At 37.5% G+C, this 17,340-nt stretch overlaps 1 protein-coding gene across 3 annotated transcripts in view; it reads left to right on the forward strand.

Annotated features, from left to right (window-relative positions):
- MIGA1 (mitoguardin 1) overlaps positions 1–17,340 on the forward strand; it is a 104,645-nt gene that overhangs the window by 17,885 nt on the left and 69,420 nt on the right. For 2 of the 3 annotated variants that reach the window (XM_086717361.1, XM_086717362.1), the window contains exons 3-7: positions 5,456–5,633; positions 7,347–7,483; positions 10,177–10,303; positions 13,914–14,047; positions 15,014–15,137. In XM_086717361.1, the coding sequence (XP_086573487.1) occupies positions 5,456–5,633; positions 7,347–7,483; positions 10,177–10,303; positions 13,914–14,047; positions 15,014–15,137 (700 nt within the window). The remainder of the gene's footprint in view (positions 1–5,455; positions 5,634–7,346; positions 7,484–10,176; positions 10,304–13,913; positions 14,048–15,013; positions 15,138–17,340) is intronic. The other variant, XM_086717363.1, reaches the window with a different exon arrangement.

The raw sequence follows: 17,340 nt of genomic DNA on the forward strand, positions 1-17,340 counted from the left end.
GGTTTCTGGGTTTGGGTGATTTCAAGATTACATAGATTTTCTGTTTTCTTCTAAAAATTCTTCCTTGAATTTCCTTTTTACTTTCAACAAAAATAGATTAACTATTTCTGCAGGTTTATTTCTGAACTCTATTCTGTTGCACTGATCTATATGTTTATACCAATACCACACTCTCTTAATTATTGTAGCTTTATACTTAAGTCTTGAAATTGGCTAGAGTATGTTCTCCAACTTTGTTCTTTTTCAGTTATTTTGGTTATCCTACTTCCTTTGCCTTTCTTTAATTTTTTAAAAAATAAGCTGCCAATATCTACAAAAATTTTTGCTGGGATTTTTATTATTTTCTGTAGATCAAATTGGAGAGAATGACATTTTACAGTCCATGAACATGATGTATCTCCTTTTATCTTTGTTGATTTCTTTGATTAGTGTTTTGTTGTTAACTGAATTTTTAAAAATTTTCTCTATTTTTTCTTTTACTTGGTGCTGTTATAAGTAGTATTGCTTTTTTTTTTTTTATGTTTATTTTTGAGAGAGAGAAAGGGCATGCATGCGAGCTGAGGAAGGGCAGAGAGAGAGAGAGGGAGACAGAGGATCCAAAGCAGGCTCTACACTGTCAACGGAGAGCACAATGTGGGGCCTGAACTCACTAACGGTGAGATCATAACTAGAGCCAAAGTCAGATGCTTAACTGACTAGGCCACCCAGGTGCCCCAGTAGTATTGCTTTTTAATGTCAAATTCCATTTGCTTATTGCTATCATTGACTTTGTAGCCTATTTACCTACCAGTTCTAGGGAATTTGCGGGGAGATTCTTTGGGATTTTCCATGTGGACAATCAAGTTGTCTGCAGATAGAGACAGTTTTACTTTTTATTTTCCAATGTGTATTTCTTTTATCCTTCTTTCTTGACTTTTGTTTTTTTTGTTTTTTTGTTTTTTTTCAACGTTTATTTATTTTTGGGACAGAGAGAGACAGAGCATGAACGGGGGAGGGTCAGAGAGAGAGGGAGACACAGAATCGGAAACAGGCTCCAGGCTCTGAGCCATCAGCCCAGAGCCTGACGCAGGGCTCGAACTCACGGACCGCAAGATCGTGACCTGGCTGAAGTCGGACGCTTAACCGACTGCGCCACCCAGGCGCCCCCTTTCTTGACTTTTGGCACTGGCTGTTACTTCTAATATGATGTTGGTTCTGTTGGCTTCAGGCATTCCTTGACTGTGGCAGCATAACTGTAATCCCTGTCTTCTTCTTTGCATAGCCTTCTCCTTTTTGTCTCTATGTGTCCTTTAATCCCTTATAAAGACACTCATTGGACATACGGTCCACCTTAATCCAATGCAATGTCATCTTGATTCTTACCTTAATTACATCGACAAAGATTTTTTTAAATAAGATCATATTCTGTTTTTCTTTTTCTTTCTTTTTTTTTTTTTTAATGTAGGCTCCATGCCCAGTGTGGAGCCCAATACCAGGCTTGAACTCACAACCCTGAGATCAAGACCTGAGCTGAGATCAGGAATCAGATTCTTAACCAACTGAGCCACCTGGGTGCCCCATATATGATCATATTCTGATCTTCAAGGTGAACATGAGTTTTGAGGGGACGCTATTTAATGCACACACCTTCTAATCCTAATTTGCTGAGAGTTTTTATTTATTTATTTTTTTTCTTTGAGAAGACAAAGAAAAACTTTATCTCAAGATTTCATCATATAGTTGGAGAGAAATAGGACATGGCTTATCATTAAGTAGTTTTAGATATACTATACCTAATCATATTTTTCAAATCTAGTAGAAGCTGAAATGTAAGGGTTACGTAGACAAAAATTCTTGCTACATTTGAAGATTATAATAGAAGTAGGTCTGAGACAGAACCCCTAGCTAAAGTAATTCCTGCCTGATTCTTGCCAAGTCCCCCCTCTTTCTCTTAAATTGCTTGTTCTCCTTCCCAGTAATTGGTAAGGCAGACCAGCTTCTCCTCACTCCCTCCACCAGACTCCAGATGGCCTACAAAGGCCAATCAAACCTGCTCAAACACATAGCCTTTAAGATTTGGCTTCTTTGACTCTGTCTTTGGCACACACACATGCACACTCACACATACACCATCTTGCTTTCCCTGAAAGCTTTTCTTCAGATAAAATAATCCCAGCTCCTTATTTCCCCAACCCTTTAATCATTTTGTTTCTGTTCTCTGAACTCCTTCCAATTTCCCTATATATTGTATAATGTGGAAACCAAAACCACACACCATTTTCTAACAGGGTCTACGAGTTGCCAAATTTAGGGGGGCTCACTTACTTCTTCAATCAGAAATCAAAGCCAAGTCTAACAGGTTCTTAACAAGTGGACATTGGAACAGGTGTGACACCCTCATTCAATAAAGCAACACCTTCTGAGTAGATAATTATTCAGTGTGGAAAGGAAATCTACTTGCTTTCATTGAAAGGGATTTTTAGAATATTCATGCATTTGTATAAAACTTGCTGAGAGTTTTTAAGAAATCATGAGTGGATAGTGAATATTTTCAAATGTTCTTTTTTTAAATTTTTTTTTAATTTTTAAGTTTATTTATTTTGAGAGAGACAGAGTAAGCGGGGGAGAGGGAGAGGGAAAGAGAATCCCAAGCAGGTTCTGTGCTCCAGTGTGCTCCTGAGATCATGACCTAAGCCAAAACCAAAAGTCAGATGCTTAACTGACTGAGCCAGGGGCCCCTCAAATGTTCTTTTTGAATCTATTGAAATTATATTATGGCTTTTCTTCTTGGTTTGTTATTATGGTAAATTACATTGATTTTTGAATGTTGAACCAGATTTGCATTCCTAGGATATACACTCCTTGGTCATATATAGTGTTCATTTTTTGTTTAAAGTTTGTTTATTTATTTTCAGAGGGGAAGGAGGGGCAGAGAAAGAGAATTCCAAGCAGTGCTGTCAGCATGGAGCCTGATGCGGGGCATGATCTCACAAACCTTGAGATCATGACCTGAGTGGAAACCAAGAGTCAGACGTTTAACTGACTGAGCCACCCAAACTCTCCTGTAGTATTGATCCCACAAACCTTGAGATCATGACCTGAGTGGAAACCAAGAGTCAGATGCTTAACTGACTGAGCCACCCAGACTCTCCTGTAGTATTTATTTCCTGTAGTATCTCCTGTATATGTTGCTGGATTCAATGTGTTACTATTTTGTGAAGGACTTTTAAAAAAATCTATCTACATTATAGATATTTGTCTATAATTTTTTGTAACGTCTTTGGTTTTGATATTAATAGTAATGCTAGCTTCACATATGATTGGGAAGTAGTCCCTCATTGAATGGAATTAATATTTCTTTTTTAAATATTTGGTAGAATTTGCCCTAATAATTTTGTTAAAAGGTTTTATTTAACTACAAATTCAATTTCTTTAGTACATATGTAACTATTCATTCTATCTATTTCTTCCAGAGTGAATTTATGGGCATAGAGTTGTTCATAGTAATACTTTTCATATCTGTGAGGTCTTTAGTGACAATGCCTCTCTCATTTCTGATTTTAGTAATATGTGTCTTTTCATCTTTTCTCTCTTTCTTTCTCTTTCTTTTTTGTTTTGGTCAGACTGGCTTCAGGTTTGTCAGTTTTACTGAATTTTTATTTTTATTTTTTTTTGCCAAAAGCCAGGAGTGAATCTATTGATTTCTTTTTAATAAGCTTTTGATTTAGTTTTCTATTTCATTGATTTCTGTTTAGTCTTTATTACTTCCTGTCTTCTACTTGCTTTGGATTGGATTTGTTCATCTGTTTTCTAGTTTCTTAAAGTAAAAACTCAGATTATGGATTTTACACCTTCTTTAATATAAGTGTTTAATGGTATGTATTTCCTTTGAAAGTTAAAGCTGCATCCTACAGTTTATGTCTTTTGTTCTTTTGACGGAATAGAGAAGGGTATTGATGCAGTTCATGCCCCTCCACAGAAACTCCTGTTTCCCTCCCTCGGTTCTGCACCATTGGGGAGACTTAGGAGTCTTGCAGTCTTTTCTGTGAGTAGTGCCTGGTGGGATTCGTGAAGATAAAACCTGCAAAAAGTATGGATTTTGCCCATATTTACAACATCCCCCGTGCTCCTGGGGGTGCTTTACCCTTTCTCACCAATGCTACTGTCTCCACCAATTTACCAGCCATACTAGCTGAACTCTTCTTACTGATGTCCTGCTGTGTTTTATCTCTGCATGCCAGTGCTTATGCCCTATCTCTCCCTGCAGATACCTGTGTCTCCTTAATTTTGGGGCCAAGTGATTGCCCTCTGTCCTCAGCATTGTGATGGTTTCAAGAAAAATTGAGAACTTGCCATTTGTCTGGCTTGTTTTTGTTGTTCATTGAAAGTGACACTCTTTCCAGCCCTCTACACCCCAAGATTATGGCTTTATTTTATAGTTCTCCTGTATTTTAGGTGATTGTGTCTGTCCCCCAAGACAAAGTTAGTTACCTCTTATGTGAAGGTGATGTGAATACTTAGTGTATACTTATGTTACTGTATTTATCACACTATATTGTAATTACTTGTGAATATATTTGTCTCTACTATAACGTACTGCTTGAAGGAGGCAAGATCTGTGTCCTCTATGCCTAGTGCTTCCTAATCAATGAAAGGCATTTGATAGTTGCTTGTTGAATAGAATTACAATAAGATTTTAATTCTAATTTTCATAGCACAGTGTGGTACTTTGTAAAATGCTGAGTAAATATTTGTTGAATAATTCATGCATAAAAGGGCTTATTCAGATTCTATTTAGAAATTAAGTTAATTCATGTTTGCTCAAATTTCCAGATAGTTAAAAAAAATTGGTATGTTTTAAAACTCGGAACTGGGGTGCCTGGGTGGCTCAGTCGGTTAAGCAACCAGCGTCAGCTCAGGTCATGATCTCACAGTTCATGGTTTCAAGCCCTGCATAGGGCTCTGTGCTGACAGCTCAGAGCCTGGAGCCTGCTTTGGATTCTGTGTCTCCATTTCTCTCTCTCTCTCTGCCCCTCCTCTACTCATGCTCTGTTTCTCTCTCTCTCAAAAATAAATAAATGTTAAAAATAAATACATAAATAAATCTCTGAATTAATCATTCCTGTAATTTAAAATCTTGCTATGATTCAGTTAGTTGCATGAATTAATCATTAGTTGTTCAACAGGTTTTAATGGGGTTGAATTATTTTGTGCTCCTTTTGATGTTTGTGGTAATACTGTTTATTTACCTAAGACTTTCAGAAATTAATATATTAGTACGTTTTGTTTGTTTTTAAACAAAATGTCATTCAAAGAGTGACAGCTTTCATTTGAGCTGTCATTCAAAGAGTGAAATAATATTCTTCTCATAGTAGTTAGAACTAGGTTATCTTAAGAATAAGTTTGCCTCTTACATCTTTATTTAAAGTGAACAAATATAAGAAGTTTTTTTTCAATCTAACTACATCTTTTCCAGATAAGATTTTCACCAGTAGCAAAAAAGCTGTTTGTGGTAACTGCAGTGAGTGCCGTATCTGTAATTTTTCTGGCCCGTCACTTTAAAAGAAGACGTGGAAAGAAGAAAGGAAAAATATTACCATGGGAACCAGAGCACCTCATACTTGAATACACTAAAAGAGCAGCATCAGACAAAGGTATGTGGAGATAGCTGAACTGAGTCTACAAAGAAAGTTTATATTTAAATCATAGAAAGATTTATATATTAATCATAACTGGAGTGCAGTGATTTCTGTGCTGTAGCCTCCAAAATGTCTTTCCTTAATATTTAACTCCCAGATAATACAGATTAATTTTAGAAAGAATAGAACATACAGAGAAGTAAACAAAAAATTAAAATCACTTGATATTCTGCTACCCAGAAGTAATGACTTATAGTACTTTGGCATATATCTATCCATTTCTATTTGCATTTAAGTCTATTGAGATACACAATTTTATATTATGTACAAGTAGATGATGTATGTATTTTAAATAAAATTATGATTACACCTTTTGTAGCCTGCTTTTAAAATATTTAACAATATATAAAATTGTTTTTCTAGGTCAATAAATATATTTCTATCGTTTTAATATGTACTTAGTGTTAAATTTGTAAACATATCCACTAATTTATTTAACCAATTCCCTGTTAGTCCCTTTAGAATGTTTTTCTTGCTTTGAATATACTTGTCTGATTATTTTCTTAGTGTATAAATAGAAGTAAAATTGCTGGCTTTTAAAAGACCTGTAGTTTTTGTTAGAGATATGGTACATATTGCCATGTTGTATCAATGACGATAACTTCTTGGGGCACCTGGATGGCTCAGTTGGTTAAGCGTCTGACTTCGGCTCACATCATGATATCACGGTTTGTGAGTTTGAGCCCCGCATTGGACTCTGTGCTGACAGCTCACAGCCTGGAGCCTCCTTCAGATTCTGTGTCCTCTCTCTCTGCCCCTCACCTGCTCAAATTCTGTCTCTCTCTCTCTCTTGAAAATAAAACATTAAAAAAATTTTTAAAAACCCAATAACTTCTTGAGCATGGTGAATTTCTTATTTTTAAAACTTATAATTTTTTTTAATTTATTATTTAGAGTATCATATGCTTTTGTGATTAATTTGTCCAGCAAATGATTAATGAATGACTATTTTGTGCCGAGTACAGTGAACATTACAGTAATGATGGCTCTCACTTAATGAGATCTTATTAGATCTCAGGCCTAGTGTTAAATGCTGTATATTCACTACATTGTTTAACTTTTATAACAATTCTATGAATTAGGACTATATCCTGTGTTATTGTTTCCATTTTAGACATAAAGAGAATCGAGATAAGGAAAACTTAAGTGACCTGCTTAGGGTCATACACGTCCCAGGAATTGAATTGAGTAGTGTCTTAACTGCTGCATTAAGATAGACTGAGATACAATGTCAGCCATAGATGGATAGATAGATGGTTAGGGGATACAGAAAAAGAAAAAACTTAATTACAATGTAATGCAATATGGAAATGGTACAGATGTAATTCAGGAAAGGAAGTGCTTATATGTTGTTAATTTATAACTTGAAGATTCATAGTTGCCAGTATTTTAAACTGATTATAATAGGTCATTCAAATATCATATCAAATACACTAATTAGATGAATAGTTTATTCTTCATTTAGGAAGCATATTTTAGCAGTGTTAAAAACAATTGTAAAGAGAGGTAGATTTTAATAATGCTGTACACTTTTTACACAGTTGAGGGAAATGAGTTTTAAAATTAGAAGCTTTCTGAAGGAATATAATGTAAACTTGGAAATTTTATCGGAAATTTGTCATTGGAGTTACTGATACTTCTAATATTATTGATATATTTGTTTGATAGGTTCAAGTTGTTCCAGTAGTAGACAAAATTTGACATTATCTTTAAGTTCTGCCAAAGACAAAGGATCTCAGTCTTGTAACTATGCTAATGGAGGACTTTTCAGTAAATATTCAGGTTCTGCACAGAGTTTAGCCTCCGTAAGTAAAGAAAAAAATTTATTATTTTATAGGTTTGTTTTTGTGTCTATTGTTATATATTGGTTTAAATGTTATATAATAATAGGGGCGCTTGGGTGGCTCAGTTGGTTAAGCATCCATCTCTTGACCTCAGCTCAAATCATGATCTCACAGTTCATAGGTTCAAGTTCTGCATCGGGCTCTGCACTGATAGTGTGGAGCCTGCTTGGGATTCTGTCTCCCTCCCTTTCTGCCCCTCCCCCACTTGCTCTCTTTCTCTCAAAATAAATAAAAATAAAACTTAAAAAAAGAAAAAGAAATTATTTTAAATGTCATATAATTATAGATAGCTCTTAGTATGGAAAGAACCTTAAATCATCTTATTGAGTCTATTTTCTTTAGGCAAGTAAAACTTCCCTTTTGGTAAATAACCAGCCAGTTTGGTTCCAGCTTTTTTTAAGCAAGTGATATGGGTACATGGGGTCCTGTAAGAATAGTGCTGATCTGGAAGTATTGCTTCAAACTAGATATTTCTGAGGCGCCTGTGTGGCTCAGTAGGTTGAACGTCCAACTCAATTTCCACTCAGGTCATGATCCCAGGGTCGTGAGATGGAGCCCTAGGTTGAGATCTGTGCTGAGTGTGAAGCCTGCTTAAGATTCTCTCTCTCTGTCTGTCTCTCTCTCTCCCCTCCCTCCCCCCTCCCTCTCCCCCCTCCCTCTCCCCCCTCCCTCTCCCCCCTCTCCCCCTCTCTCCCCCTCTCTCCCTTCCTCTTTCTGTCTCCCTCCCTCCCCCCACCCCTTTCCCCCACTTGCACTCTCTCTCTCTGTCTAAAATAGTAATTTAAAAAAAAACACAAAAAATCTAAACAAAAAACTAGATGTTCTGCAAAAAAGCTGGAAGATACAGCCAGACTTTGTACTAGGTCACAAGATGATGAGCTTGCGTAGGTAAAAGTATGTGGCTTGCTGAAGCCAAGTGTGGAGTTCCTCACCTTGTTGTTTGAAGCATTAATATAGTATTGATTGACAAGTGAGGAATAAAGTTAGTATTTTTTTTGACTTATTATGGTTTAAAAATTTTGTTAAATAGGTAGGATATATACTTGCTACTAAATAAAGAAGAGGCAAAAAAATGTACAGTGATAAATATGCTACCGATCCTCTCGGTTCCCGTCCTTAGAGACAAACAACATCGGTAATTTCTTACATATATATCTCTGGGAGTGTATGTCTGTACCATCATGTATTGTCATTATTTTAAATAGTTTATTAAACACCATATTCTGTACTTGGCTTCTCTGTTTTGTTGGAATATCTAGCTGCCCCATTCTTAAATATGTCAAATTTTTAAAAGATGTTTATTTATTTTTATTTTTGAGAGAAAGTGTGTGTGTGCACATGCTCAAGCAAAGGAGGGGCAAAGAGACAGAGGGAGAATCTCAAGCGTGAGATGGAGCATGAGATCACGACCTGAGGCAAATCAAGAGTCAGATGCTTAATGGACTGAGCCACCCACTGGGCATAAAATGCCCCTATATATTTTTAAGTAGGCTCCATGTCCAACTTGAGGCTTGAACTCACGACCCTGAGATTGAGAGTCCCTTGCTCTACCGACTGAACCAGCCAGGCACCCCAGGCTTAGACTTCTTAAAAAAAAAAGTTAGCATTTATTTATTTTTGGGAGACAGAGACAGAATGTGAAGCAGGCTCAAGGCTCTGAGCTGGCAGCACAGAGCCCGACGCAGGGCTCAAACTTGGAAACCACGAGATCATGACCTGAGCTGAAGTCACACTTAACCGACTGAGCCACTCAGGCACCCTTAAAATGGACAGAACTTGGGGGCACCTGGGTCACTCAGTTGGTTGAGCATCAGACTTCAACTCAGGTCATGAACTCACGGTTTGCAGGTTTGAGTCCCACATCAAGCTTGTGCTGGCAGCGTGGAGTCTGCTTTGGATTCTCTGGTCTCTCTCTCTCTCTGCCCCTTCCCCACTCCCACTTTCTCTCTCTCTCTCTCTCAAAAATAAATAAACATAAAAAAAAAAACTCAACAGGAATGGAGGGGTGGTGGCTCAGTCATTGAGCATACGACTTGAGTTTCTTTGTCTCTTCCCTTCTACTCCTCTCCCTTGCTTTCTCTTGCATGCTCTCTCTCTCTCTCTCTCTCTCTCTCTCTCTCTCTCTCAAAATAAAAATAAAAAAAAGAAAAAGGACAGAATTGGAGGCAGAGACTTGGGAGTCATCTACATAAAGATGACTGAAATGATTGGCTCAGTGCACCTTGCTAAGGAAGGGAAGATGATAGAGGCTTTTCAATTTTAGTTATTGTTTAGCATAATCAGCACTGTTAATAATTTTTAAAGCGGAAATAAGCTAGTTACCTCAAACCAGAGTAGGTGTGGATAAAATTTATAAGCAAATATTTAATTAAACAGTAAACTGTAAAAGTAGCTGCTTGATTTCTAATGGAAATAACTGATTTTTGTTGAAAATATTCTTCTATTCATGTATTTTTGAGCAAACAAAGGCTTAAAATACTTAGGGTCATATAACTCCTAACTTTGAATATAATCAGATTTATTTGTTCAGGTGGGGATTACATGGGTTGGTTTACCTGGAATAGGATTTATATAAATAATTTGTAAATATAAAAGATGGCAAAATACTGTCACAAAAGAGATTTTGAAGTCACTGCTGTCGATTTTAATTTTAGGTCCAGAGCGTCAATTCTTGTCATAGCTGTGCTTGTGGCAATTCTAACTCCTGGGACAAAGCAGATGAAGATGATGTTAAACTTGTTAATATTCCTGTGACCACTCCTGAGAACTTATACTTGATGGGTAGGAATAACATAATAATGTTTTAAGATGTTATGCTTACATTTAATGTGAAACTAAATAATGATGAATTGTTCTAAGGGAAGCAACGTAATTTTTAAATATTCTTGTATCTGTTGAATATGGTGTATATAATATAACCTATTTCTGGAGGATGCTCTAACGGATTTCCACAAACTTGGTGTTTTAAGCAGCAGAAATGCATTCTTTCAGAGTGCTGGAGGCCAGAAGTCTGAAATCATTATCACTGGGCTGAAATCAAGGTATCATTAGAGCTATGCTTCCAACAACAATTCCAGTTTAGGAGAGTATCTGTTCCTTGCCCTTCCCAGCTTCTGATGGCTTCTGGCTTGTAGCCGTGTGATTCCAGTCTCTACCTCCCATCATCACCTCCTCTGTGTATATCAAATCTCCCTCTGCCTCTTATAAGGACAGTTGTGATTGGTTTTAGGCCCCACCAAATCCAGGTTATCTCCCCATGTTAAATTTCTTAATTAATTAATTTTAAGATTCCTTGAATCAGTCACATCTGCGAAGACCCCTTTTCTTTGTAAGGTAACGTTCTAGATAGAGACTAGGACCTGATACTTTTGGGTGGCTATTATTCAGTCTGTTTCACTCATCTAACCTGATCTCTTGGTTCTTATCTAATGAGTCTATCAGAGTCCACTTTATTTAATCTGTTTTTTATCTAGCTATCATTTGTATTAAAAAAAATTTTTTTAATGTTTATTTTTGAGAGACAGAGCGTGAGCATGGGAAGGGCAGAGAGAGTGAGACACAGAATCTGAAACAGGCTCCAGGCCCTGAGCTGTCAGTACAGAGCCTGATGCAGGGCTCGAACTCAGGAACAGCAAGATCATGACCTAAGCCAAAGTCAGATGCTTGATCAACTGAGCCATTCAGGTGCCCTGTATTCTTATATCCAGGAATGATTTTATAACAAAAAAAGGACTGTGTTTCACATCTTAGTATTCCTCTTGGCTTGACCAAGGAGCATGTCTAGAGAGTATCACTGGAGCCCAGAAAAAGAAAAAAAGAATTGAATTAGATTGAAATACTTTTTCAAATGCTTTTCTGTGTTTGCTACTTTATTTCAGGCTGTATTTCTTTTGATGGAAGTGCATACTAATTACAAAAACAAAACAAAAAAACTTTAATATAGCCCTGGCCAATGAACAGTAAAGGAGATAATGATTTGTAGAAGGACTGTGTACCTCTGAATATATTCCCACATTCTAGAAGAGTTAGACTGTATCATCTCCTGCAGTTTCACCATAGTTATTCCTGCCTATGGGGAAAGATGTAAGAGTAGTTCTTTTGCCATCTTTTCCAAAGGTCTCTTGAGAATTAAGCAATGCTTTTGGATTACTTTAATAAACCTACACTAACAGCTTCCATTGGATTATTGGGAGTTAGAATTGTAGAGAAATAGAGCAAAACCAGAGAAGCTGCAGGGAGTCTCAGTATCATAGAATTAAGATTGGTAGAAGCCCTCTGGGTCATCTAATCACCCACCTATTATTTGAATTCCCTTTACAAGATTGATGACATTAAAAGAATGTATTAGTGAAATATGTTTGAATTCCTGTTACAAAACTGAAGATATGTGGTGGTTTGGGCCCTGTGCCGCAACGAGGTGAGACACAATTCTTCCTGGGAGGCAGCTTTTATCTTTGGACTATTCTGTGATTACATCACCCTTCCTTAATGTTTACCCAAAATAATCAGATGGCTGGAGAGTAGATGGAGTGAGAAAAGGTTGAAGGAACTAGAATTGTAAAGCTTGGAGAAAGGCGAGTAGATGGTGATGTAATTAATTGTCTTTTAAGTGTATAGGTTTTTTAGAAGGAAGATCTACACAGCATTGGTTCTTTGCTATGGAAAATTACATTACATAAGAAGTAAAAGCGTGAGTTGTATTTAAATAACACTTTTTTTGTTTAGGGTTGTAGGTTCTTCAGAGAACTTGAAGAAATGATTTTAGAGGAGAGGTATTCCTTAACTACTATACTATATGGAAAACATCTTGAGAATGACTTGTCCAGATTAAGCAGCTTTGTTTTATTTGTTTGTTTATTTTTAATTTAAAAAAAAATTTTTTTTTCAACGTTTTGTATTTATTTTTGGGACAGAGAGAGACAGAGCATGAACGGGGGAGGGGCAGAGAGAGAGGGAGACACAGAATCGGAAACAGGCTCCAGGCTCTGAGCCATCAGCCCAGAGCCTGACGCGGGGCTCGAACTCACGGACCGTGAGATCGTGACCTGGCTGAAGTCGGACGCTTCACCGACTGCGCCACCCAGGCGCCCCTATTTATTTTTAATTTTTATTTTAAGTAGGCTCCATGCCCAATGTGGGGCTTGAACTCACATCCCTGAGATCAAGAGTTGCATGCTCTACTGACTGAGTCATCTAGGTGCCCCCAGATTAAGCAGCTTTTAAAGATCTTTTTCTTTCAACGTTTATTTATTTTTGCGACAGAGAGAGACAGAGCATGAACGGGGGAGGGGCAGAGAGAGAGAGAGACACAGAATCAGAAACAGACTCCAGGCTCTGAGCCATCAGCCCAGAGCCTGATGCGGGGCTCGAACTCACGGACCGCGAGATCGTGACCTGGCTGAAGTCAGACGCTTAACCGACTGCGCCACCCAGGTGCCCCAAAGATCTTTTTCTTTTATATGTCTAGAAAAACTGAAGTTTTGAAATATTTTGGTTTTGTTTGAAGTACATAATTATTTTGGTAAGACTTTTTTTACTTGGAGAAAAAGAAGCGCATACCTTTTTTCCCACAAAAGCTGTGTATAGCTGAGGGGATATGAGTTTCTACTTAGACTGTAACCCTTGTTTGGTTCTTGCAGTGGTCTTGTAGATTTTTAACTGACTCAGCAATTACTGTATTTATCCAAATCGACACAGCAAAACTTTATTCTAGACTTAGTATGCTATTTCTTCTTAGTTTTATTCTCTCTTTCTGACAACCTCTTATAAACCTGATAGCTTAACAACTACTGTCTTCTATTTACCTACTTTTTAATTTAGGTGGATATTTTGAAGGATAGTTGTGTGAATGTAAAAATTAGTCATTGTTGGACTTTTGGTGAACGCATGATACTATTCTAGAAAAATCCCAAGCACTGTATATATTTGAGTTACTTTAAATAAAAGAAAACATATTGGTCATTTCTCTCTGATTTTTGGTTGGCTAACACCATAGGCCTAGAATATATTGAGAAATTAAAATTCTGCTATGAAGGGGCTCCTGTGTGGCTCAGTCGATTAAGTGTCCAACTCTTGATCTCAGCTCAGGTCTTGATCTCAGAGTCATGAACTTGAGCCTTGCATTGGATTCCATGCTCAGCGTGAAGCCTACTTAAAAATAAAATAATTATATAAAATCAATTATATAAAATCAATTATATAAAATAAAATAGAATAAAATAAAATAAAATTCTGTTATGAAATCAGGTGAGCATAAGATTATTCTTTAGTGCCAAAATTACAGTCAGACTATGCCATTGTTGATAACCATATGAAAAAGATTTCAGCCCCAAATGATTTTATTTTGGCATTGATTTTTTTTGTTTACAATCATTCTGTTCTTAATTCATAGGTATGGAATTGTTTGAAGAAGCGCTACGTCGATGGGAGCAGGCTCTCACCTTTCGAAATAGACAGGCTGAAGATGAAGCCTGTAGTTCCATTAAATTGGGTGCAGGAGATGCCATTGCTGAAGAAAGTGTAGATGTAAGGGTGATTCTCCTGAGAGTGGCCTTTATAATATTGGAAGAATTGAACAATGTTTAATGTTGATTCATTTTACTTGCTTTTTGTGGCATTTGAATTTTTTTTTATGTTTATTTATTTTTGAGACAGAGAAACAGAGCATGAGTGGGGGAGGGGCAGAGAGAGAGGGAGACACAGAATCTGAAACACGCTCCAGGCTCTGAGCTGTCAGCACAGAGCCCGATGTGGGGCTCGAACCCACGAACCGCGAGTTCATGACCTGAGCTGAAGTTGGGTGCTTAACTAACTGAGCCACCCAGGTGCCTCTTTTTTGTGGCATTTAATACAATGGGTTTGTTTTCTCCCTTGGGACTAAGAGTGTATGTGTGGAGGGGTATGTCTTATTGGGCTTTTTCTGTTCAGTTAGTTATTAAATCCCAAATTTGCAATTCATAATCAAGTTCCCTGATTTTCTAAGAATATATAGAATTACTGTGACTTCTAAAGGGATTTTTTAAAGCCTTGTTTTAATTAAGTGCCATTATATTCATAAAGGTCGCACAGAATTAGAGCTGGACTGATATTTACCAATCATGTCAGCTAGTGAGTCTCAAATTTCAGCATGCATTAGAGTCATCTGAAAGGCTTATTAAAACAGACTTGAGTTTCTAATTCAGTGGCTGGGGTGGGGCCTGAGAATTTACATTTCTAACAACTTCCTACATGATACTGATACTGCTGGTCAGAGATCTTACTTTGAGAACCCCTGGTTGAATCCCACTCCTTAAGTTTATAGGTAGAGAAGCTGAATCCCTGAGAACTGGGGTGACTTGGCTAAAGGCACAGCCAGAATCCAGTGCTGTCACCACCCAATGGACCTTCCTCATATCCCACACTTTCTCTGTCTTTCATTTAAGAGTGGAAGGTATTGAGAATCTTAACATTAGAATCTAATATTTGCTGTGTGTACTTTTCTTCTCCTTGTAGGATATTATTAGTACTGAATTTATCCATAAACTTGAAGCTCTCCTGCAAAGAGCATATCGTCTCCAAGAGGAGTTCGAAGCTACCCTGGGGGCATCTGATTCTAATTCCCTTGTTAATGATATCGGTAAGATGGACATTTTATATGGTTTTTTAGGAAACGTGTGAATTTCTTCTTTAATATTCTTAGAATCATTGGGGCGCCTCGGTGGCTCAGTCGGTTGAGCGTCCGACTTCGGCCTGGGTCATGATCTTGCGATCCGTGGGTTTGGGCCCCGTGTCGGGCTCTGTGCTGACAGCTCAGAGCCCAGAGCCTGTTTCGGATTCTGTGTCTCCCTCTCTCTCTGCCCCTCCCCTGCTCATGCTCCGTCTCTCTCTGTCTCAAAAATAAATAAACATTAAAATAAAAAATAAAAAAAATTCTTAGAATCATTTAAGTGTATTAATATGATATGGTTACATATTTTTTGGAAAATAATCAACAGAAAATGTTCTATCATATTTCCTGGTTTTTCTTTCAGTTTTATTTTTCTAGTGAACTTAATGCCCATAAGATATAATTTCGAGTGTGTAGGTAGGATTGTGACTTTGTTTTAAAATTACATTCTTTTTTTTTTTTTTTTTAATGTTTATTTATTTTGAGAGAGAGAGCATGTGCTTGTGCATGCAAGCAGGGAAGGAGCAGTGAGGGACAGAGAGAATCCCAAGCAGGCTCCACACTCAGCACAAAGCCCCACATGGAGCTCAATCCCACAAACTGTGAAATCATGAGCAGAGCTGAAACCAAGAGTTGGATGCTAAACCAACACTTAGGCATCTGAGTGCCCCTAAAATTACATTCTAAGTGAAAGAATCCCAGTTCAAGTGTTGGAGAGAGGAAGAAAATAAACAGAAATATAAAAATGGGACAGAGACATGGCTCGAAAGTGTGCATGTAGCTCATGGCATACATTCAAAATATTTTAAGTAATTCTATTTATTGGACTCCATTTAAAAATCTTTTTTTAGTGTTTATTTTTGAGAGAGAGGGACAGAGAGAGAGAGGGACAGAGAGAGAGAGGGAGACACAGAATCCGAATGAAGCAGGCTGCAGACTCTGAGCTGTCAGCATAGAGCCTGATGCAGGACTCAAACTCAAGAACCGTGAAATCATGACCTGAGCTGAAGTCAGACGTTTAACTGACTGAGCCACCCACATGCCCCATCTTGGACCCCATTTTAATTGCAAGCGAGATTTTGATATCAGCAGTTGGGGCATGCATTAATATATGCAATTACCCTTGTTTCCTATTTTATTTTATTTACTATTTTTTAAAATTTATTTTTTAATGTGTATTTTTGAGAGAGAGAGAGAGAGTTTATTTTTGAGAGAGATTCTGTGTCTCCGAAGCCGGCTCCAGGCTCTGAGCTATCAGCCTGATGTGGAGCTTGAACTCATGAACTTTGAGATCATGACCTGAGCCAAAGTTGGACGCTCAACTGACTGAGCCACCCAGGCGCCCCCCTGTGTTTCCTATTTTAAAGAGAAATAAACTTGGAAAGACTTTTTGAGTGAAATCTTCAAAGGAAAGAATAATTAAAATTTCTTCCTTAAATTCTGTAAATGCTCCAAAGAATGAAGTAAGACAAGATTATATTGCATCTCTTTTTGGCAAAAATATATATATATTTTTTTAATTTGAGGAGAATTGTTATATTCTTATAAGGAATAAAAATAGTTAAGGAGTGGGGTGCCTGGGTGGCTCAGTTGGTTAAGCGTCCAACTTCAGCTCAGGTCATGATCTCGCAGTTCATGAGTTTGAGCCCTGTGTCAGGTTTTGTGCTGACAGTTCAGAGGCTGCAGCCTGCTTCCAATTCTGTGTCTCCCTCTCTCTGCCCCTCCCCCACTTGCGCTCTGTCGTCTCTTTTTCTCTCTCTCAAAAATAAGTAAACACAAAAAAAAATTTTTTTAATAAAAAAATAGTTAAGAAGTGTTAAGTTTTTCCACATTTTTTTCTGAACATAATATACTAAAAGTGGCTGCATTTTGAAATACTTAGGTATCGGGGCGCCTGGGTGGCGCAGTCGGTTAGGCGTCCGACTTCAGCCAGGTCACGATCTCGCGGTCCGTGAGTTCGGGCCCCGCGTCAGGATCTGGGCTGATGGCTCAGAGCCTGGAGCCTGTTTCTGATTCTGTGTCTCCCTCTCTCTCTGCCCCTCCCCCGTTCATGCTCTGTCTCTCTCTGTCCCAAAAATAAATAAACGTTGAAAAAAAAAAAATTAAAAAAAAAAAAAAAGAAATACTTAGGTATCTATGTATTTTGAATTTACGTAAAAGATTTTATTTGTAT

The sequence above is a fragment of the Puma concolor genome, chromosome C1 (assembly GCF_028749965.1).
Source record: "Puma concolor isolate L17-30 chromosome C1, mPumCon1.1.hap2, whole genome shotgun sequence".
Classification (NCBI taxonomy): Eukaryota; Metazoa; Chordata; class Mammalia; order Carnivora; family Felidae; genus Puma; species Puma concolor.